Here is a 23,199-nt window from a genome sequence, read left to right as displayed (position 1 = left end):
CTTATATCTAATAGATATTATTGTCAGAATTATGAGAGTACCTTGTAAAATTCATTTGTAGAGTATAGTTAGCATTTGTTAGATTAGATAAAAAATAATTGTGGAAAATATTAAGAATAAGTTCATTCACGAGTTTTTTAACTACTGGTTACAAATTTGCATTATCTTTGCTTTTGTTTTCTTACCAAATTCAGAAATTAATAAATGAACTACTGAAATTATATTTGAACAACAGAAAATTAGATTCGAATTATCTTTATAAATAATGTATATTAGAGAAAATTATTTGGATTGCTTATTTTTTGTCTAGATTTAAACAGAAAATGTTTGATTTTTGATCTTATTATGTTATTAGTACTAGATCTTATTATATTATTAATTCTTTTTCAATTTCCCGATATTCCCAAATCCCTAAATTTCCCAATTTCCCAATTTCTCAATTTCTCAATTTCTCAATTTCTCAATTTCTCAATTTCTCAATTTCTCAATTTCTCAATTTCTCAATTTCTCAATTTCTCAATTTCTCAATTTCTCAATTTCTCAATTTCTCAATTTCTCAATTTCTTAATTTCTCAATTTCTCAATTTCTCAATTTCTCAATTTCTCAATTTCTCAATTTCTCAATTTCTCAATTTCTCAATTTCTCAATTTCTCAGTTTCCCAATTTCTCAATTTCTCAATTTCTCAATTTTTCAATTTCTCAGTTTCCCAATTTCTCAATTTCTCAATTTTTCAGTTTTCCCTATTTCCTAATTTCTCAATTTTTCAATTTCTCAGTTTCCCAATTTCTCAACTTCTCAATTTTTCAATTTCTCAGTTTCCCAATTTCTCAATTTCTCAATTTTTCAGTTTTCCCTATTTCCTAATTTCCCAATTTCTCAATTTCGCAGTTTCTCAATTTCTCAATTTTTCAGTTTCCCAATTTCCTAATTACTCAATAGTTTCAAATCCCTAAATTACCCACTTTCTCAATACTTCTAAATCTCTAAATTTCTCAATTTTTCAGTTTCTCGACTTCTTAATATTTCCAAATCCCTAAATTTCCTAATTTCCCAATTTCTTAATTTTCCAATATTTCAAAATTCCTAAATTCCCTTCTTCTAAAATTTCTCTTAAATTTTCAAAATCACAAATTCCTAAACTGTTTAACCACATGATATTTAAATATCCGAATTTTTACATTTTTAAATTCCTAAATCCCCAAGTGTTCAAATTCCTATATTTGTTCGTTGTTGCCAGATTCCTTAAAATAGTAGGATATTATCAAAAATGAGGACACAAACTGACTTTTCAAATATGTATCGTTCTCATTTATTTTACACTGTATAAATAATACATATAAAAATAATCAGAAAGAAACTTATAATTGAATCAAAATGTTAATGTAAATGGTTTACATCGGTATATTAACAAAAATGAATCGATTATCGAAGGAATTATTTATTACTTATAAATATAGAGTTTCTCATGTATTCATGTTCGAATATGAAAAATAGTTTCCTTGATTTATTATACAAATTTCGTTGAGAATTGTTAAGGTTTATTCTACCTCTTCTTTTTTCGCCTTGTCACTTAATATCGATTTCCTATTTTTAAGAGATCTGTACACAAATTCGAAACCCCACGAAATAAATGTAACCATTATCATCGAGGTCATAACGTGTATGCAAACTGCGTAACTTTCGCTCACGTCTCTGATGTATCCTGCAAAACAAAAGAAAATATTTATTCATTAGATTATTTGTTATTTCGACAGAAAATGTTTTTATTCATCATATTTAAATATAAAAATTATTGAATATATGCAAACGTATACAGGGTGTTACCTGTAACGCTGCTTACGATTTTTCTCTCTTTTGCAACCAGCTTACGAAAAAAAGTTTAGAACAATATTCGCAGGGTATGAAGTGCACAATAGATATTAATAAAGCAAATTTTTAAAACAGTTTGTTCTCTTGGTAAAGACAAGGTTACCTTGGGTTTTTTAAATAGGAACATACATTTTTTTATTCATAGCTTTAGAGGACATCGAGACGAATTCAGAACATATCTTACATGATATTTTTATTAACATATTACTCGATTTACAGAAGTGGAAATGTGAAATAAAAGACCGGAATATTACGTGATGGAAGGCGGCATACATTTTGAACATGTAATTAAATAATATGTATTTTTCTTACATTCTAGTCGCGTGTTTACATTCAGTAATCTCTTTGGAATCAAATAATGGTTGCACTACCAAAGTCAAAAGCTAAGTACTTCACATTTCCACTTCTGTAAATCGAGTAATATGTTAATAAAAATATCATGTAATATGTGTCTTGAATTCGTCTCGATGTCCTTTATAGCTATGAATAAAAAAAATGTATGTTCCTATTTAAAAAACCCAAGGTGACCTTGACTTTGCCAAGAGAACAAACTGTTTTCAAAATTTGCTTTATTAATATCTATTGTGCACTTCATGCCCTGCAAATATTGTTGCAAACTTTTTTTCGTAAGGTGATTGCAAGTGGAAGAAAAATTGTGAGTAGCGTTATAGGCAACACCCGGTATATGCACAAATAAAATATATAATTATAAGGATATCGAATTTCTTAATACCAATTTTACATCACTTTTAAGTCACTTTCTTTTAATTAGAGTATTAACTTCGATTTTCGTCATGTTTTGATAAAATTTATTTATGTGTATTTTAACTAAGAGATTCAAGGTTGATAAGTAAGAAATTGCTTTGTTTCAATGAAGTGTCATTCAATGTATGGAATATCCAGTTTCATTTTTTTAAATTTTGTTTTTTCTCTTCATACGATTATCTAATCTGAACTATTAGTCCTTATCGAACATAAGGAAAAATTTAAAAAGCATTTTAAGTAATAAAAGTACAGGAGATATTATCGGGAATGTATCGATAACATTACCAGCACAGCTGAATATACAAAATATGAAAAATCTCAATAACAAAGTTTTCAATAACAAAATTATTTAAAACTATTATTTTCTGTTTTATTTGACAATCTTTACAATGTTTTCATAACTTATTTATTCGATATAGAAAAAGTATGGGTATGAAGAGAAAATGTTCACATCCTGTAATGTTCTTTGAATCAATGACTTTTGAACAGTACTTTATTTTTGAAACATCTTATATATTCACGTAATTTGCAGACGTCTTTAACTTTGCACTTCCAAATTACGTTAAAATTATAATAAAATTAAGTTCTTGTATCGTACATCATATTATTTAAAAGTTTATAATTAGTTTTATTTGCTTCTTTCGCGAATACGAGATTTACTATGCCCTCAAACTTAAGATTGAATAATTGATCAAACGTAGGTGTTCCTAGTAAGTGATAAAATCTTATAATTTTTATTATTTAACTGCAATAATTGCATACATCGATTTATTGTACTTACCTATCATAGGACTCATCATTACGACAAATAAACCTTTTGAAACCATAAATATTCCGAAAGCACTGGGTAACTTTTTCAAGGAGCAACATTCCGAGACGCTGAGGTTCAAATTTACTAAAGTGGCTCCGCGTAAGAATCCTATTACCACAAATATTATTATCAAGGTTATTCCTTTGGATTGCTCTGCCATAACTGGAAAGAGAAAAGAGAAAGAAAAAGTTATATACTTTCAAAATGTTCTTCTTTTAACACATTGAAAAAATTGTAAAGACTTTATAAATAACTCATGGAAATTATATTATATCTGCGATACAATTATTTTGCCATTAACATACTTAAAATTCATCACAACAATAGATATCATATTAAAATCGAATAAAGTGTCAAGAAATTGGAAAATAATATTTAATATATTTTGCTGAAATAATTCAAAGTAGGTACAAAATAGAAATATGACAAAAAGCAGAAATCTTGGACGATTCTTTACATTTTTGCAAAGGGAAATCTTATTCAGAATCACGTCAGCTAGCCACCATTTTAGGGACCTACACTAATTGAGATACCCTGTATGTTTTCATACTTTAACAGCTTTCTTCCTCTGAAATAATGTTTCATTTGTCAAATTAGCGATTGCTGAACACTTTCAATTATTTCAACTGTGTTATAAATAATAGTAAATGCATTTTGAATACATTCCCAAAATTATTGTTCAAGTAAACAATAATTGTCATTGTAATTATAATACTTATACAGAACAACGGATTGTGACAAATTTTGTTCACAAATCTGCGAAAGCTTATATCTTCCCAGTAAATAGTATAAATAGTATATGTACATATCATAAATTTCGAAAATTAAGAAAAATGAAAATACGTACTAGATCGTCCAATTCCAACCAGCATACAAAATATCCAGAATACGGTTCTCTTCTTAAAACCTAATCTGTCAAAGATGGTCGGCAATATAAGTCTGGCAAGAATGTCGGTGAATGCAGTTATCGACAAGCAAGAAGCAATTTCTCCGTTCGTCATTCCTATTGACCATTATTTTCCTTCGAGATATCTACTGAAATCCTAAAAAATGCCGCACAGTGGAACGAAACCCGAAAAAACGCAACAAATCATCGAAAAATCGATCTTGTTAGAATTTTAATGTTTTGGTAATGTTTCTTATGTCACTCATTATCTGTGTATTCTACATTTACTTTTAATTAATTCAAATAATTAAAACATCTAAATTGAATGTAGCAAGTTAAGCAGCAAATTAATGTGACGTTTTCTAGAAGATGGATATTTTGGTAAGATCAAGGTTCAATTTCCCAATCTCCCAATTTTCCAACCTCTAAATTTCTCAATTTCCCAATTTTCCAATTTTGCAATTTTCCAATTTCCTAGTTTCCCAATCTCTCAATTTCCAAACCTTCCAATTTCCCAATTTTCCAATCTCCCAATTTCCCAATTTTCCAAACTCCTGAACTCCCAATTTCCCAATTTTCCAATCTCCCAATTTCCCAGTTTCCCAATCTCCCAATTTCCCAATTTCCCAATTTTCGAATCTCCCAATTTCCGAATTTCCCAATTTCCCAATTTCCCAATTTTGCAATCTCCCAATTTTTCAATCTCCCAATTTCCTAATTTTCCAATTTCCCAATTTCCCAATCTCCCAATTTCCCAATTTCCCAATTTCCCAATTTCCCAATTTCCCAATTTCCCAATTTTCCAATTTCCCAATTTTCCAATCTCCCAATTTCCCAATTTCCCAATTTCCCAATTTCCCAATTTCCCAGTTTCCCAATCTCCCAATTCCCAAGCCTTGCAATTTCCCAATTTCTCAATCTCCCAATTTCCCAATTTCCCAATTTCCTAATTTCCCAATTTTCCAATCTCCCAATTTCCCAATTTCCCAATCTCCCAATCTTCCAATCTCCCAATCTTTCAATTTCCCAACTTCCTATTTCCTCAATTTCCCAATCTCCCAATTTCCCAATCTCCCAATTTCCCAACGTTCCAATTCCCAAGCCTTGCAATTTCCCAATTTCTCAATCTCCCAATTTCCCAATCTCCCAATTTCCCAACGTTCCAATTCCCAAGCCTTGCAATTTCCCAATTTCTCAATCTCCCAATTTCCCAATTTCCCAATTTCCTAATTTCCCAATTTCCCAATTTTCCAATCTCTCAATTTCCCAATCTCCCAATCTCCCAATCTTCCAATCTCCCAATCTTCCAATCTCCCAATCTTTCAATTTCCCAACTTCCTATTTCCTCAATTTCCCAATCTCCCAATTTCCCAATCTCCCAATTTCCCAACGTTCCAATTCCCAAGCCTTGCAATTTCCCAATTTCTCAATCTCCCAATTTCCCAATCTCCCAATTTCCCAACGTTCCAATTCCCAAGCCTTGCAATTTCCCAATTTCTCAATCTCCCAATTTCCCAATTTCCCAATTTCCTAATTTCCCAATTTCCCAATTTTCCAATCTCTCAATTTCCCAATCTCCCAATCTCCCAATCTTCCAATCTCCCAATCTTCCAATTTCCCAACTTCCTATTTCCTCAATATCCCAATCTCCCAATTTCCCAACGTTCCAATTTCCCAATTTCTCAATTTCTTAATTTCTCCATTCCCTAATTTCCCGATTTTCCATTTCCCCAATGTTTCCAAATTCCTAAATTTGTCAATTTTTTAATATTTCAAAAATTTCCAAATTCCTAAATTCCCTTTGTTCTGAATTTTCCTACCCTTAAATTATCAAAATCACAAATTCCTAAATTTTTGAACCACGTGGTACCTAAATTTCCGAATCTTTACACCTTTAAAGTCCTAAATCTTCAAACTCCTTAATTTGTTATTTATTGAATCAAATTCTTTCATTTTCAAATTACAATCTTGGCAAATTCCTAAATTTCCAAAATTCCAAATTCCCTCCAAGATAGTTACAAACATGCTATTGGGTAGTTACTGGATGTACAAATACGAAACTCGATAAATCCTGTATTATATTGCAATCGAAGGCTCCGTTTTCAAGATATAAGTGATTAAAAAGTGAGTATTCGGTTTCTACTATATGAACATTGATCACGTGCTCACGAGATAGCATCATTCACGTAAAGTAGCACGTGTAGATACGCGAAAATGCTTACGCACAAGCATTTATCATATGTCGATCATATTATGATAATAATGTATATACATAACCGTATCTGATATTCTAAGTACAATCGAAAGTAAATCACATCTTACTGTTAATGCTTCTTACAGTTTTCAGAGTCCTCAATATTATTATTGCTTGCACTCGGTATATTTCTCATTTTTTAGTAGCCTGAATATTTTTGGCATGTTTAGTATTCTGTATGAATTATGTGTTTTATGTCGTGCATTAACAGATTCACTTTGTAATCAATTTTAAATAAAACTCGTTCTTGTAATACAATTTTGATAAATAGAAAATTTTACTTAAACAGATATTTTAACTATCCTTAACCCAGTTTATAGCATTTTGATACGTTATGATTTATTTTTTCCAGTTTTAATTATTTTACCTCTGTATGTGGATTCTATACGTCGTATCTATTACAGAGCAAAATTTCGATAATTTCCTGCGCCAGGGGCTTCGGGAACAGTGAAACCTATTGCGTAATGCTGCATTAAGTTCATAGATTTATAATTGATGTACCCACACGTGAATAAATAAATAAATGAATAGAAGTTCGTATTTGGGAATTTATCTAACACGAGTATATCGAAATTCATTACATTGTTCCATATTATAATATAACAAGTGATTTCGCGATTTCATAGTATGTTTTCTGTTACTCTACATATTATTATACTTGAAATAAATATTCCACGATCGACTTTTTGATCATTTATTGCGTTTTCCCGGGTTTCGTTCCACTGTGTGCCGTAGCTAGGATGCTAAATAATAGAAATTCATCAGATCTTTACTAATAATATAAAAAGATGGTAAAACGCCAATTTTTCTCATACACGTCCGGTTTTGCGATTTTTATATGGAGGTGAAGTTGCGAAACATTTCAAGTTTTCTAAGAAATTACTGAAAGCAGAAAAATTGAGTAACCTTCGAAATTTGAATAAAATCAATTTTTGATTTATAAAAGCCGATTTGTTATAGCTATATATCATTCATTAAATAGAAAATAAGACAGAAAGAAGAAAAGAGAACAGTAAATACATAAAATTGATTATTCGCATATTTCATTAAAATCTGTGGAATGTTTCAGAAAATGAAATATAAAAACAAATAATAATTGTCACGAGAATTTTAATCTCCTTCAATTAATAACAAACACAAGCAAAAAGTTCTAAATTTATTTAAACGATTAGTCGATGAATTTTCACGAGAATTTCAATATTTCTTAATAACATCCCTTGCTACGGTACAGATCTTCAGTTTCACGTTTCAAAATGGTACTTACCTATGCTGGAGAGAAAAAATGGCGTCATCAATTTGAAATTTGACTCAGCTACGTAATAAAGACTCGAACCGATAACAACATTCAGATATACTCCATCTTTGAGCAAATCCAAGTCGAAAGTTTCTTTTATTTTCTCCATGTAATTGTCTTTTGGTTTACTGATTTCTTTACTCGTTTTATTCTTTATGACGTCGTATTTTGTAACTTCTACACCGTTCTCCATCTTCTTCAGCGTAGTGTCGCCATTTTTTTTCAGCAATGTTTCACTTTCTGGTGGATCTATGTCCTGAATAAATAAGCTGCCATTTAGAGACCTCAGATTTGTTTAAAATTAAATTTGATTAATACTTTAGGGGAAAGTTTAATACTTTATAACAATGTGTACAGGTGTAAAAATGTATTATTTTCGTTTTTGTTTCAGTTTATTGAAATTTTCATGATATTTGTTAAGAGTTCTATTAATTTACGTGTAGCCTACATATATAAGCTTTCACAAATGACTATATCATAGTATTTAAGAGGATCGTATATTTTGAAAGTGGTGTAAGTCCATTTTTATCTATTTTGAGAAAATTACATGTCAATGAAAAAATATGTATAAGTTAATTATATCGACTCAGCTATTTTTTTACTCATTGATCAATATGTAATTTGATTATAGAAACTAGTGGAATGCCCCGTGCTATGCACGTGGAATTAATCAGTTATAATATAAATTTGGAAGAAAGGTCTAATGAGGCACTCTTAACGATGACATAACTAGTTTTTAAATTGAAGTAATTTTGATTTATTCGAAAATTTGTTGGATCCGCGATTATCTCATAAAAATCTTGACCCCCTGCGCAGTCCTAAACCGTAAAAGATAGACATGCCCAGTAAATTTTTACAAAGAAAGTAATCAAAGAAAAAGTAGTCGAAGCACCCACAATGATGACGTAATTAGTTTTTATGTATCCCTTAAAAAGTGTCCCTTAATAAGGGTTTTACTGTACTATCATTGTAAGCGTATACATATAATATTTTTCTGCCTTGTTTTCGAGCATGCGTACAACGTCTCAGCGTAACTCAGACATGTTTCTGCGTTATAATATGATGATGATGGGAATTTTTGAATTATTAAGGAAAAACGAAGCTTCCAACCCCATTTTTGTAAAGGGAAATCTTATTCAGAATCACGTCAGCTACCCCCCATTTCATACACTAGTTGTGAGACACCTTGTAGTTGCGTGTATACGTATGTAATGACACCATAACATAGCTTGCTCCGTGTTCTAAATAGAATTAGAACGCTGTTAAATAATTTTTATCCATGTCAGTTCGAAGAGTACGCTAACTTATCTGTTTCACGAAACTTGTTAAATTTCTAATATTTTTATTGTTGACGGTTTAACTTTTTATGTCATTATTGTTATCTACTCTGTTAAATATGTACTAATTTAGAGATTACTCATTTTTGTAATTGTTTATTTTAAAGCACATGTTATTAATTTCGATGACTTCGAAGTAATTTACGCAGCGTTAAAAAGTACTTTAATATCTCGAAAATTGAGGTCAATTTTGATATGTAGAAAAGTGTTCGGTATATTTAAAAATCACTGAAGTCGATAAGATTTAATAACTACTATAATCTAAACTAATGTACATTCATGCAAATAGACTTACACTACTTTCAAAATAAATGATTCATTTATATCTGGGTACCTTTTTACATGAAATGTCGATATTGTAAAAATATAGAAATTTGATGAGTGAATATTATTTTATAACTTGATGCAGTTAATTTAGAGACATTGTTATTTCAAGATAAAGTTTTGTAATAAAAGAGATATTTATATGTATAGTATAGTGTAAGAATTATGTACAATAGTATTGCTTGGATAGAAATTTACTAATACATCTGAAGAAATAGATAAGTAAAGAAAATTTGAAGTATACAGCTAAGATTGTAAAAGATTAACAGTATCGATTACGCGTATATATCATAAAATGTGATTACAGTTAATCCCGACCTGTTCTTATTTGAAGAGTAACGATCAGTATTAATTTCAAGTGTTATAAATATCTCCATGTTTTTTCTTGACTGATTCATTTGATTAGCTACGTCATTTTCAGAAAATTTAATCTGATGTATACTAACGTAAGAAGAGAGACTTACACTGTTATTTAATTGTTACATTATGACAGAATTTTGAAATAAAATTTTTAAGCAAATATACCTAATTTATAAATTATTATATTTACTTTCAACGAAGTCCCTAAAAAATATCCGTAAACATTCTTCAAACTTATTTAAAATTATGATGAATACATGATGTGCGCATTGCTCGATTTCAAAATATAACAAATATTTAATAGCAAATTGTTTTTATGACAGTTAACATCAAATGGTACAGGTTACTACAGTTAACAACAAATAACTGATACATTGATTTAGGCCACTTTCGAAATAAACTCATGAATGTATTTTATTTGTACGTTACCGTTTTAATATCTTTTGCATCTCGAACATCGAGTGGACGAAGTAAGCAGGCACCAACAGCCGAATGTAACGCCCATCCTCCAATTACCAACATCGCTCCACGGAATCCATAAGCACTTAAAAGAATGTGTATTAACTACACAAAAACAGGAAAATTGATTTTATAAATATATTAATATAATTATTTAATCAGTAACAGAATGCTGCATACATAAAATGCATTGGGGTGAATGAACACTAAAGATTTTTAGAGATGAATCCTACAATACAAGAAGAGATAACTTTTGTTTGGAAGGAAAAATAATTAGAGTAAATATGTATGATAAATAATAGGTAATTATTAAAAAAGAAATTGTAGAGTTTAAGAAAAAAAATAATGCAAAATTAAGAATGTTGTAAACTTAAGAAGGCTGTAAGGTGAAGTGGGGTAAGTGCAGACTGGTTTTTATAAAGTTGGTATTTAAACGCAAGTATTTTCAGTCTGCCATGTAAATACTTAACGCTGTCGATATCGAACGCTTTGCACAATTACTACTATTTAATTAATATTAACTAGGACCTTAATTTTCCTTGTACATTTTGATTTTGATAGGAAATCGTTTAAAATGTCAATTACTCTGCACTTTCCCCGAAAATGGGGTAAGAGCGTAACTTGAAGTTAAATACTTTGAAACTTTATTTCATGTGCAATGGGGCAACAGCAAAATTGTTAACAAACCTGCTATAAAATGCTTTTTACTGCATTATGCAAGTACTCTATACTGCAAACAAGTACTCTTAGCTGAAATATAAAAGGGGATACAGTGAAACAAAACAAGGAAACAAACATACTAAATGAAGAAATTTCGCTCATATTGTAATAAAAATAGTCTGTATACGCACTTGCCCCGTTTACGAACTTACCCCACTTCACCTTATATAAAGTTTGATAATAATAAAAATACTCGTTAACAAATATACATTAATATTACTGGACAAATTATAGTTGTTCATATTATAAACAATATTCGATATACATTTATTTTTAAGCGATTTTGTACCAGGATGTTATACCGTTATGACAATAATTTATGAGCAAGATGGTCGAATCATTTGTATCATTAATAAGTTCAATATTTTTGTTCGTTTCTTATATATTGAAAATAGTATGTACGCGGGAAAGAAACTAAGAAAACAAAGAAAAATACGTAGAAAGGAAAACAAAGTGATTCAGAAATGTCCATACCTGTGGTACCAGCATCATAGCTAAAGTTGTGCCTGCCATAGAAAAACCAACAGCTTGTCCTCTCTTTTTATCAAAAAATGTATTCAACGCAACGAAAGCTGATGCGATCGCTAATCCAGTTCCTAAACCTATTATAAATGTTAATAAACATAAATTTTAATAAATAAAATCTTTTTTTCTAAACAAAGTTTGTGTTGTAAACAAATATAAATAAGTTTGTGAACCACTTTAAAATTGTATTTTATTAACATCTAAAGAATTTAAAGAATTTAAATAAAAACAAATAATAAAAAGGAACTGTGAATAATCAATAAATTTTTTGTGCTAAATATCTGATCTTTTTTTTTAAATTCCTGAAAGATTTTTATTAAAAAATAAAACTTGTTGTTTTAGTAAATAATAAATAATGTAAAATATCGAAGATGGAATAGAAAATTATAGATTAAAATTGTATGAATATTTTCGAACGCATACCTCCTAAAATACTGTAAGTACAAACGATGTGAATCATGCTGTTAGCTCTTGAAGTAAGTATTAATCCAGTACAACTCAAGACAGATCCAAAAAAGGCTACCTGTCTGTAAGAATATTTCTTCAACAACGGTCCTATTAATAGACCTAAATTAAACAAGAATATTAACACTAAATATTTACGATCAAATTTCGATAGAATAATTTCATTTGAAACATATTTTCTAGATGTAACGTAGATATTACAAAAATGTTAATACAAGAATTAATTTACGTAACGTAAATTGTTTATATAGTGTCCAAATAAATTAAAGTTTAATTGCAAAATTCGATACATTACCGACCAAAAAACGTGGCAGATTTTTTCAATAAAAATTTAGAATGGAAGTAATAAAAGATGTCTATTGTATTATATTCGGTGTTGTACGCGAAATAATTATCTTCTGCAAACGATTACTATAAATATAGAGAACGATTCAGAGTATCTTCACGTGTTAGTAGTAAAAACTCGGAAGACAAGTTTGCGATAATTATGTTTGCGATATTAAGTGATAAAAATAGTAAAAGCAAATTATTTCTGACGAACAGAAAATTCTAAGTTAAAGACCTACAATGTTGTAACCTTACTGACATCTTGATACACGAATATATAAATGGAAGAGATTAACTGTTTATATTTAATTTTATTATGAATTAAAGTATAATTTTATTAATATTATAAATTTAATAACAATGAGAGTGTTATGAGCCTCCTTTTTTATTTGAAATTATATAATCAAATGTTATTTCATTAGGAAACCAATGTTTCAGTCTTTGAAGAAAGCCATCATCCAAATTGACACATTTCATAATTTTATGTATCAAAATTTGTACAGTAATTACATACTGAGTTAGAATATTACATATTTTTGTAAATTATAATTAGAAATTAAAATTGAAATTATGTTCTGTAAATTACTGCACGAATGAAAATATTACGTCTACATTAAAATTATCATTTTACTAAATATATAATGAAAGTATCTATGTTAATAAAATATAAATTACCTTTTACTTTATTGTCTTAACGTATTAAGTAATATATTCTCTTATTATTCTATGTAATGAAATATTAAAAAGTTCCTAAGGAAGATGCCTATTAAGAATTGATATATTTGCTTAATAATTCAAAAACGAAGCTTCAAACCTCATTTTTGCAAAGGGAAATCTTATTCAGAATCACGTCCTCTACCACTCCGTTCCAGGAGGTTAAGGGGTGGTAGAGGACGTTAGGTTAGGTTACACGAGTTGTGAGACACCCTGTATTGATTTCTGAGTAGAACAATTAATTACATAATTGTTGCAATACACAGTTACAGTAACAACAGAAAAACAAAGCAGTTGATCCTAATGACGCAATTCAGAATATTCTCTTTAAATTATAAATTATCTGCTCTTTACAAAATTATAAAGAATTATAAATAACGTTTTGCAGTCAGAGTTATAGAATATAACTTTCAATGATGTGAATTTGTACCTTTGGTCGGTAATGTACACAGGAAAATTGTTTATATATATGAAATTAAAATACCTGAAAAATTAACGATAGCATCGAGTATGCTCATTATTAACGATGTTCCTGTCGAGTCTACTTCAAGTTCTTCCAAAGGATCGTGAAAAAGGAGACCGAAAGAAGGATCCAACGATCTCAAAGAGAGCTGAAGAAAATTCAAGAAAAGAACATTTTCCAATTAAAAGAATTTTTTTACTAAATTATTTATATTATTCTAGTTAAACTTTTACTCGTAAAGAACAAAATATTGTACAACTTGCAAATTTTATATAATAATTGTAACTTTTATGGGAACTTAATTATTCTTTTATATCTACAATATTTATAAAATTCATAGTATTAATACTATTAATAATAAATAATAATTTATAATACTATTAATAATTAATAAGTACAATTAATAATATTAATATTAATAGTAAAATGCAATAAATAAATGAAATAAAATAAAGTATTTAAAAGTCAACATAAATCAGCTTAAAAATAAACATCCTACAATATTATTTAAGAATTGTTATTGTTCATAATCGCTCGTATATTCTGTTTTATATACGTTGCTTATACGATTTCTTATAATGGATGAATCATAATCGACATCAGGTATAAAATGATGGAAAAATGAGAGTACACAATACTTAAGTAAGGATTAGTAAAAAGCGACATTATCAAAATTTTTATTTACTCAGTGAGGTAAAACACTTAAGGGAGCTTAGATCTGAGCTAAATGATTATATAAGTCTAATTTTAAATTATATCGGTACTTAGAGAACGTTTCCCTTGCTTTTAATAGAAAGAATATAATATAAGACAGCATGTAATTTGTTAACTAACTCATTCATAATCTCCAAATGGGGATTTATACGACATACTTTTTCCTTCATTACTTGCAATAGAACTATATTTAATAAAATGTGTATAGTATGTGTTTTTACATTTTTGAAACTTATTTTTTATTTCAATTTTACCTATAAAAATATTTGACGTATAAATTTACAGTTCATGCAAAATTATTTTTTGATAAAATTAGGCATTCAATGAGTTAGTATTATTTTATAATTCTTGAAAATGTGTGAACATGAGGATCGTGTGGATCATGTTTAGTAATATAAATTTATCTATATATAATTTTATAAGTATAATCAAATAATTGAAGAAAAGAGAAAGCAAAGAAAATAGCAAGTAAAATGTATAAATATAAAAATGAAATAACCCTATACGTTAATAGTGATTATAATTATAGCGTGCAGCTTTATATACATGCGTCTGACGCACTGCAGCATTTAATGTGTTAATTGAGTGGAGAATACGCGAACTGAGCCGTTAATTAACACCTGGACAACCATATATTTTGTAGGATTTATGATTCGTAAAGTTTTATGTTCTTCGGTATAATTTATACGTCTTTAAATTTCAATTACTGTACAATAAAATATAGTGGCGCGAGATAAATCATGGTAATGTGACAAAATCATGTGTTAAAATCTTAAATATCTTAGGTAAAATAGTATCTGAAATAATTAATACAAATATTTTGAGAAACTCTTTTCTTTACTGTATCAAATTGACAAAATTGGGATATCAATATATCTTTATATAAATTGAAGAATTACTGAATTAATTATCTTTATTTATTAGTTTAAAGTGTTTGTTTAAACTTCTGGAATAAGTGTTTAAAATTCACATTTTTTAGTTTGAATTTATATTGGTTAATTGAATTAAATATTTTATGAAATTTTATTTGAAACTTTAAAATATATTTTAGACGGAAAGAAAATGTTTAGTGTTAGATACTCTCGTGTTAGATAGTGTCAGATAATCGACAATAATTTTTGCAACATTTGGAACATAATAACGCATCTTTCGTAATATTTGACAAACACGAAAATTTACGATGTCTATTGTCTACTAGATATTATTAATTTACTGTACATTCATATAATAAGTTTACTCGTTGTTGCCAGCAGAGAAATTTATTTCATTTTATAATACGTAATATTAATTTATAATATTAATTAATTAATAATATTAAATAATACTAATATAGACATTTAATATACACATTTACTGTTCGCAAATATACATACACAACTATTTCTAGAAAAACTAGCTCATTAAAATTCATCAGTTTACTCATCAGCAAACATGATGCGAACGTTGTTCTTTGAATAAAAATGTATTTGTTTTCTCGTACATCTTTTTCGTTACTTTTCTTCTTGCATATAAATAGTACTTGTAATGACCGATGTGAGGTCAAAGGAATAAAATATTATTTAAAACAGATTTCTAGTAAAAATAGTTGTTTCTATTAATTACTTACTATTATAAACATTTGTATCTGTACTTAGATTTTCAATAAAGTTCTTATGTTTCTTAATTATCAAACTGCATATGCTTTAAGAGAAAAAGTAGTAACCACGAAAATTACATTTTCAAAGTGTTCGATCCACATTTTGGATTAAAATCTCTGTTGGTAAAAACGGAAAGAAATTTCTCTGATAGCTGATATTATTATCAAGTAAAATAAATTATCAAATAACCTCTTGAGCAAAAATCTGTATTTTTCATTATCAAGATAAATGAATACTTTCTTCTGTTTAAACTCGTATCTATTATTAACAAGTAAAATAAATAGTTTTTTCAGTGTGAGTTTGAATTTTATTATTTTCACGTTAAATAAATCAATTATTTTATTCAAATCGATGTTTGTTAATATTAACTAAAATATATAAATAAATAAATAAATTAATACTGTTTAGTGAGGAAGTGCACTTGTCAGTACTAAATAAAATAAATTAGCAAGATATTGCTTCTGGCCAAAGAATTTATTTCCAAGTAAACTAAAATATTTTCCTTAGTCAAAATTCATTATTATGAAGTAAAATAAATGATTAAACACTCTCTTCACTCAAAGTCTCCTAAATTTCAAATAAATCGTAAAATAGTCGGTTATAAGCAGAATTTACAATCAATCAAAACGAATCAAATACTTTAATCAAACTAAACTAAATTTACTCAAAGTATCAACTAAAATGATCAAATACACATAAAATACTAAAAGTAATTTAACTTGTTTCCCACAGAATACGCTAATACACTACTTTTTTCAAATATACTAAGCGCGAAAAACACCTATCGTTACGCTACAAAACAGCCGCAATCGTGTAAGCAGTTATCTACAACCGGAAAAGCGATATACCGAAACTTTAAATAGAAAACTCACAAATAAAAATAAAAAAAAAAACTTACCGAAATCAAACTGCTTCCCAGACAAACGAACCATCCCCAGCCACCATCGGGCGCTTTTTTCTTAACCTCTCCAGGATTCATCATCTTGTGTTCGCACTGTTCACCAGCATAGGAGCGAGTTCAACGAATGGTACGTTTAAGAATTCGCAAAGTATCGCGTCGAAAGGCCAGATTCTCGTGATCGTGGTTGATTATCACATGTCGCGAGGTATAGGTTGGTCACCGCCTCTTCATTCACTGCTCAATGATCCGATACGTACTCCCGGTAGACCGGCTCCGCGATTTCCCTCACTTCTGGCTTCGATTATGCTTGGCAAGGCACTGTCATTCTACGACGAACCGATTCGTTCTTCGTTAGCTTCTCTTTGTTCCGTTCACGGAAAAATACGTGTCACCTTATTTTTTTTTCTGGACTACTGTCCAGCGAGCGCCAAAACATCGAGTCGAAATTATCCGAGAGTGAAAGAAACTTCACTTTTACGACGCATTATAGACTCCGATGGCGTGCGTTAATATATGGATGTCACATAATTATCGCTGTTGAGTATAAAAGAGGAACGGGACAATCGTAAACATTGACCTTGCAAAAATATTCAGACAGCTATTAAATTTGCCGACCGTTATGGTTGCTCGATTAGATGATACGACGTCATTGTATGCAAACTTGATATAAAGTGCGAGAAATGCAGTCTAATTCGGAATCTCTGGACTAATGGAAATCGAATTCTGGAAGTATTTTGTTCAATATTTATGAGCTTTTTATGTATGAGTAAACAGAACAGAAGATTTGTTTGATTAATTCGAGCTGGGAGCTTGTGATTATAATAAAGTATAACCGTGAAAATCATATGGAGTACGTACTTCATATATGTACTTCAGAAAGGAATAATAATAGAAATTATTGAAGAAGAAAATTCAAAAATTGAGTATACTTTAATTGGCAGCTTTAACAGACTTTAACATTAACAGGCTTCGAGAATCCATTATAAAATACATTCTGATATTTTACATTGATTTCAGTGTATTTAAACTTTCAATCAAATGAAGTCTTAAAGAAAATGTACATTGATTTCAGTGTATTTAGACTTTCAATCAAATGAAGTCTTAAAATGTACATAATAGCAGAATACTTCCTTGAAAACTTTTCTAAGTGCAACATTTTGAATTAGATGAATCCTCATTCATTTGTCATTGTCAATTACTTTATTCTTGCATCGTAGAGCGATTAAATATTGAAACTGTCATTGTAAGCAGTTGAGTTACCATGAATAGCGCGTCAGTCAAATGTCACTTGAAAATGTAGTGACTTTTGTACCTGTACATGTATGAAGTCAAATTTAGGAAAAATATTCAAAACGCAGCAGTGGATTTTGGAGAACAATTTGTAGAAAAGCATACGATGTGTATCGATTGTATATAAAAATGGCGATCGAACGTGATGAATGTAGCAAATTAAATTATAGTGCAAGTTTCTTGTGATTTTTATTCGGTCTGAAAAAAGTACTGAGATAAGTGCTATGTTCTTTGAGCTTGTATAACATATGTACATGTATCGAATGAACGTTTTGCTGAAGTTATGAATCACTACTTCCTTGGAATAATTATAACAGCTCCGAGAACAATTAAAATCGTACCAAATCAAAATATTATTCCAAGTAGTTAGAGTGAACGTTAGTTAGAATATAATTCATTTCTAGAAAATTTCAAGGCTGTAATATTGGAGAAACAACAGTTGAATCTTATTTGAAGTAACTGTTAACGCGAAATAAATTTATAGAATAATAAATTAAAAATGTAAGATTGGTTAAAATACGAGAAGTGGAATTTATGAACGTTTCTTTGTAATTTTTATGTGCAGCTTCAGTAACGTAAATGTGTTAATTTTTACGACTTAGAGACGTAATGCTGACAAGAATTATAATTATGAAACCAGTAGAACGTGTATTCTTTTTAATGCGAAAATTATTACAGTATTTAAACAAAGATGAGGTATTACAGAGATTTTCAATTATACAGGTTTGGATAAAAATGTCTGCGATGCTTGAAATTTCTTGCAGAAAAAGCGAAGTTCATATGACTTAGTTAATATTCTTTTGCAATTAGATAAGTTAATGATCTACTAAAAGACTAGATAAGACGTTTGCGTCGGCGTGTAAAAAGTACACGTATGTTAATGTAAATGTCTGGAAATGCATATGTACATGTAGATGTGAAAACACCGTTTCTTAATGCACTCATATCAATATAGCTAATGAATTCCAATATTGAAACGACTACAGTTATAAGAACCTTCTTCCTCTCACAGCGTTTCAACAATCTATTCAATGAAGTCGTATTTAAATTCAAGATTCTCTGTTTGCAGTTAGTTTGCAGAGTGTGAAAGAAGAAAACAATTTTTTTCGTATGAGATCTCTGCAGTTAAAAATATTGAAAGCTTGGAGAGCTTCATAAAAGATTCGTTTCTTATGAAATTAGTTTTACTGTGTACACGAATGAATCTCTCAAATCTCACAATTCAATCCTTTTCTTTTGCTTATGACATTCCATAATTTATTTCTACATGTCTGACACAGATATAAAAAAAATCGCTAAAATTACATAAATGAAAAATCGTTAAAATTGCATAAATCACATAAATTTTCGTTATAATTTGTTAAATTCTCAAATCACTTAAAACTATAAATAAATTATAAATTTTGAAACAATAATTCTAAGAACGCTTCATCTCAACGCGAAAACACCGAACATTGAACTGCGCATGTAACAGTGAATACATTATTACGTAAAATAATTAATTTTTCATGCAATGATAAAAGCTGTATATTCCAATAAAAGAGTTTCACACGTATAAAATTTGAAACAATCACAAGTTTCTATGATTGCTGTTATTGAAAACATTCTATTGTACAAGTTTTTCCTTGTTTCTTAAGATAGAAAAATATAAAAATATATTACTCTTCTCTATGTATCAATCTCCTCAGTTAATCGATTAAATATATCTAAATAAATAAATAAATGAAGCAAATCTATATTAAATTACTTCAAAATTAAATGACTTCAAACATTCAAAATTGATGACATAATTAGTAAAATTAATTAGCTGCCTAAAACATACGGTACGAAATAACAAAATTTCACGTATAATTATCGATAATTATAAAGGAGTTAACGGAAAAAAGATATCGTTAATCTTCCCGTCACCGTAACTCTTGTTTTCAATTTTAATTTACACAAACATATACAAATTGTATATTTTCCGCTGTATAACGAATTGCCATTCCGAAACGAAACTAAACGAGTGAATTCATATTCGATTACTGTAATTGCAGCAATTTTGAGTAAGAAGTTTAATTATATGTTACCTAAGCCTACAATTTTTTTCTTTCATGGAAGATTATCGGAAGAAGAAAAAACTCAGAATATTTTTCCACGAACTGGATCTCGATGCGTCTTCTAAACGATTCCTGAGATCATGAGTGTCAGAAATGCTGAAGAATCAGTGCCGGATTTTGGTTCATCGTTATCGATTTAACCATCGTTATCATTAATATCAATTTTCATTGTAAATTTTCCATTTCATTTTTATACGTAAAACGTTTTATAGTTTGCAATGTTTATAATATACAGAGAAAACGGATATCTTAAGAATGAAAAATATTTTATAACCAATTAATTGTGTATATAAATTGTTTACTATTATTTATGTGTACAATATGCTATTTACTATTTAGCAATATATATTTCAAGGTTTACATTTTTATTCATATATGCATTTTGACATATGTAAGTGAAAATGAAATGGTAATATACATTTTATATATTTTATTTATACTGCCCGTACAAAATGTTACTCATGTTATTTGTACGTGTATTTTATTATAGCTAACTCGTTAATTATGGTAATGTACAAATTATTATTAATAAAAATTATATACATAATCTGCATACTCTGCTCAACTGAACCAAAATTCAACTGAGTTGAGTTTGAATTCAAAATGAATTCAAAATTCATTTTTTATTATACATAAAAGATTCACAATCTAAAGGTAAAGGTTTGTTCTTTCAATTTTGCCCAATACTTTTTGTTAAAAGACCTTAAACCCTGTACGTAGGGTATAAAAAGGGTGAAGTTGAAAAAAAGTGTTCTCAAGTACTGGAGAGATGAATAAAAATCAATGTGTGGCGTTTTAGGACTGAACAATATATTTTAAGCATTTTTCTAAGTTCAATGCTATATTCTATATAACAATCTCTTGCACAAATATTTAATAAATAGTAAGTTGGGGGTGATCTTCAAAAATCTATGAAAATATAAATTTACGAAGTGCAAATTTGTTCCAAACAGATTTCCTACGAAGTTACTAATTTTGTGAGGACCTTATCGTTACAACCCCCTGCAAGTTGTTCACAGCAACTTCTTCCTAAATACCCGTATTTAAAATGGTAAAAGCAAAATACGAGTTTGCTGGTTTAAGATCCGGTAAATGGAGAACAAGGAGGATAGAATTCTTTCATTGGAAGACAACTATGAGGTGTTTTGAGAGGGAAAGAATATTTCTCCAATGACACCTAACCGCATGAAACCGATCTTGAAAGATAAAACGGATATCTAGGGGAAAATTTCAAGCGTAGAACGATTGTTCAATTCGTAAAAAAGAATTTCTACAACGCGTTTAATAATGTACTTGATTAGTATATTAGCAATAATATATAGGAATAATAATATACTTGATTTTAGAGCAATTTATTGTAATTACTACGTTTAGTAACTTAAGTTAGATAACTTAAATTTTGTTAGATAACTTTCGGAGATTATTTCATAGTCTACAGGGTGTTTCAAAGTTAAATAATTAGAATTCATATGTAGTTCGTATTGTATGTATGAAAAAAGGTATTACAGCAAGATTTACTTAAACAATTTACTGATAATCGAAGAAGGTACAATTTTTGGCTATAAGTATTTTAAAACTCATGACTATTAAACTAAACATCCTTTATATTAATTCAAATCTAATATACTTTAGGAACTGTAGAATTGTAAATATTTAGGAAAGCATTCAGTACTTAGTATACTGACATTTAATTCAAATTAATTTTCCAGACCTAATCCACATTGAAACACGAGGGATTCTATGGGGAAGTGAAATTATTCGAATAATCAATTCCCTATACAAATATCATGATACCTGCGCTGCATATGTTCTCATTTGAATTGTTTGTATAGACAAAATAAACATAACTGATAAATGTCCCTTTAAAATTGCTTAAATTACATATCACATGCAATAGCAATACGATAGTAATATCACTGGTAAAAATTCCCTAACATACAAGAATTAATTTTAAAAAATAAAATTGTAAAATAAAATAGAAATCCCTAAAACAAAATTTTTATTTTTTATTTTATGGAATACCAACAAGTTTTTTTTACTAATTTATCTTTTACATGAAATTACTCAAACACTATAGATAAAATTTTTTACTATAGATAACATTCTTTTATTCACAATGCACGCTTCATAAAATTAATAAGACAAAAATTGTTATCATCCAAACAAAAACAGAGAATCATAATGAAATAAAAATAAACAAGTAAAATGTAAATGACTTTTTAATGTCTTATTAACTGAAATGTTTGTAAATAATATTCCACATAATTCTTTGAAACGTTCATAAATATTTTGACAATATTTCCGATAATATTCAGTTGTCACGTTTAGTGGGCGTTCCCCTGTATAAACAGCGATAATTTTCTATTGTTATGTCAACATTGATTAATTAGCATAAACAAAGATACAGATAAAACGAAGAAATAAAAGGTAGAGCATATTTAGACCGCGTCTATTATTCATCCTCTCATCGCAACCGTAAATAGTGCGTGTCCAGAACACAGCTGATTTTACGAAAGCCGAAAAACAAGGAAAAAAATGATTACTTACAGTGTCAACAACGGCTATTCAACGAGCGTATGTACGCGTTGATGCGATAAGTTGCACTCGACTTTGAAGATGCATACGCACATCGACAGCTGTCGATGTTTCACTATCAATATGGCGGTTATCGGCCCCGATGTTTCAAAATGCTACCAGAAAGCGCGACAAACAGTCCATCAATCGCAAGCTGATTCTCCCTAAGAAAACTGCGTTTCCATCACCTCCTCCTCCTCTTCCGCCCCCTTCTTCCTCTTCTCAAAATCATTCGCGAGCGAAAGTGACCCAAGATGAGAATCGGGCAACGTCACGCGTGAAAATGACGGCGTAGCATAGTACACGTTCTTTTTCACTTCACGATTTATCGCAAACAAACTAGAGGAGGATCGAGCACGAAGGAGGAAAGAAAGCTCGAACCAGAGACAGTTGCGATTACCGATATCTC

At 29.1% G+C, this 23,199-nt stretch overlaps 1 protein-coding gene across 4 annotated transcripts; it reads right to left on the bottom strand.

Annotated features, from left to right (window-relative positions):
- Positions 1-1,424: 1,424 nt before the first annotated feature.
- Positions 1,425-22,903, bottom strand: LOC100875733 (monocarboxylate transporter 1). Of its 4 annotated transcripts, none has more exons than XM_012279509.2 (10): positions 22,764-22,902; positions 16,825-17,153; positions 13,597-13,723; positions 12,030-12,173; positions 11,556-11,683; positions 10,332-10,466; positions 7,852-8,137; positions 4,295-4,450; positions 3,418-3,609; positions 1,425-1,704 (listed from the first exon to the last, which is right to left on the bottom strand). In XM_012279509.2, exons 2-10 carry the CDS (start codon positions 16,906-16,908, stop codon positions 1,541-1,543), a joined length of 1,416 nt encoding a protein of 471 aa, XP_012134899.1. In that variant the 5' UTR covers positions 16,909-17,153; positions 22,764-22,902; the 3' UTR covers positions 1,425-1,540. The 4 variants fall into 4 exon arrangements, with proteins under 4 accessions (XP_012134899.1, XP_012134900.1, XP_076393499.1 ...); XM_012279510.2 differs by having other exon boundaries at positions 16,825-17,361; positions 22,764-22,900; XM_076537384.1 differs by lacking the exon at positions 4,295-4,450 and having other exon boundaries at positions 22,764-22,903.
- Positions 22,904-23,199: the final 296 nt, after the last annotated feature.

The sequence above is a fragment of the Megachile rotundata genome, chromosome 1 (assembly GCF_050947335.1).
Source record: "Megachile rotundata isolate GNS110a chromosome 1, iyMegRotu1, whole genome shotgun sequence".
NCBI classification, from domain to species: Eukaryota; Metazoa; Arthropoda; class Insecta; order Hymenoptera; family Megachilidae; genus Megachile; species Megachile rotundata.
The sequence above is the reverse complement of the archived record's forward strand: the minus strand, read 5'-3'. Positions and strand labels throughout refer to the sequence as shown.

Excerpts from the sequence above, each read along its gene's own strand:
- LOC100875733 (XM_012279509.2), bottom strand. The coding sequence starts at position 16,908 with ATGATGAATCCTGGAGAGGTTAAGAAAAAAGCGCCCGATGGTGGCTGG. Across the intron at positions 10,467-11,555 it reads CTATGATGCTGGTACCACAG|TTAATACACATTCTTTTAAG; the intron begins GTATGGACATTT and ends GTTTTTGTGTAG. Across the intron at positions 4,451-7,851 it reads ATTTTTTCTCTCCAGCATAG|GAATGACGAACGGAGAAATT; the intron begins GTAAGTACCATT and ends AATGGTCAATAG.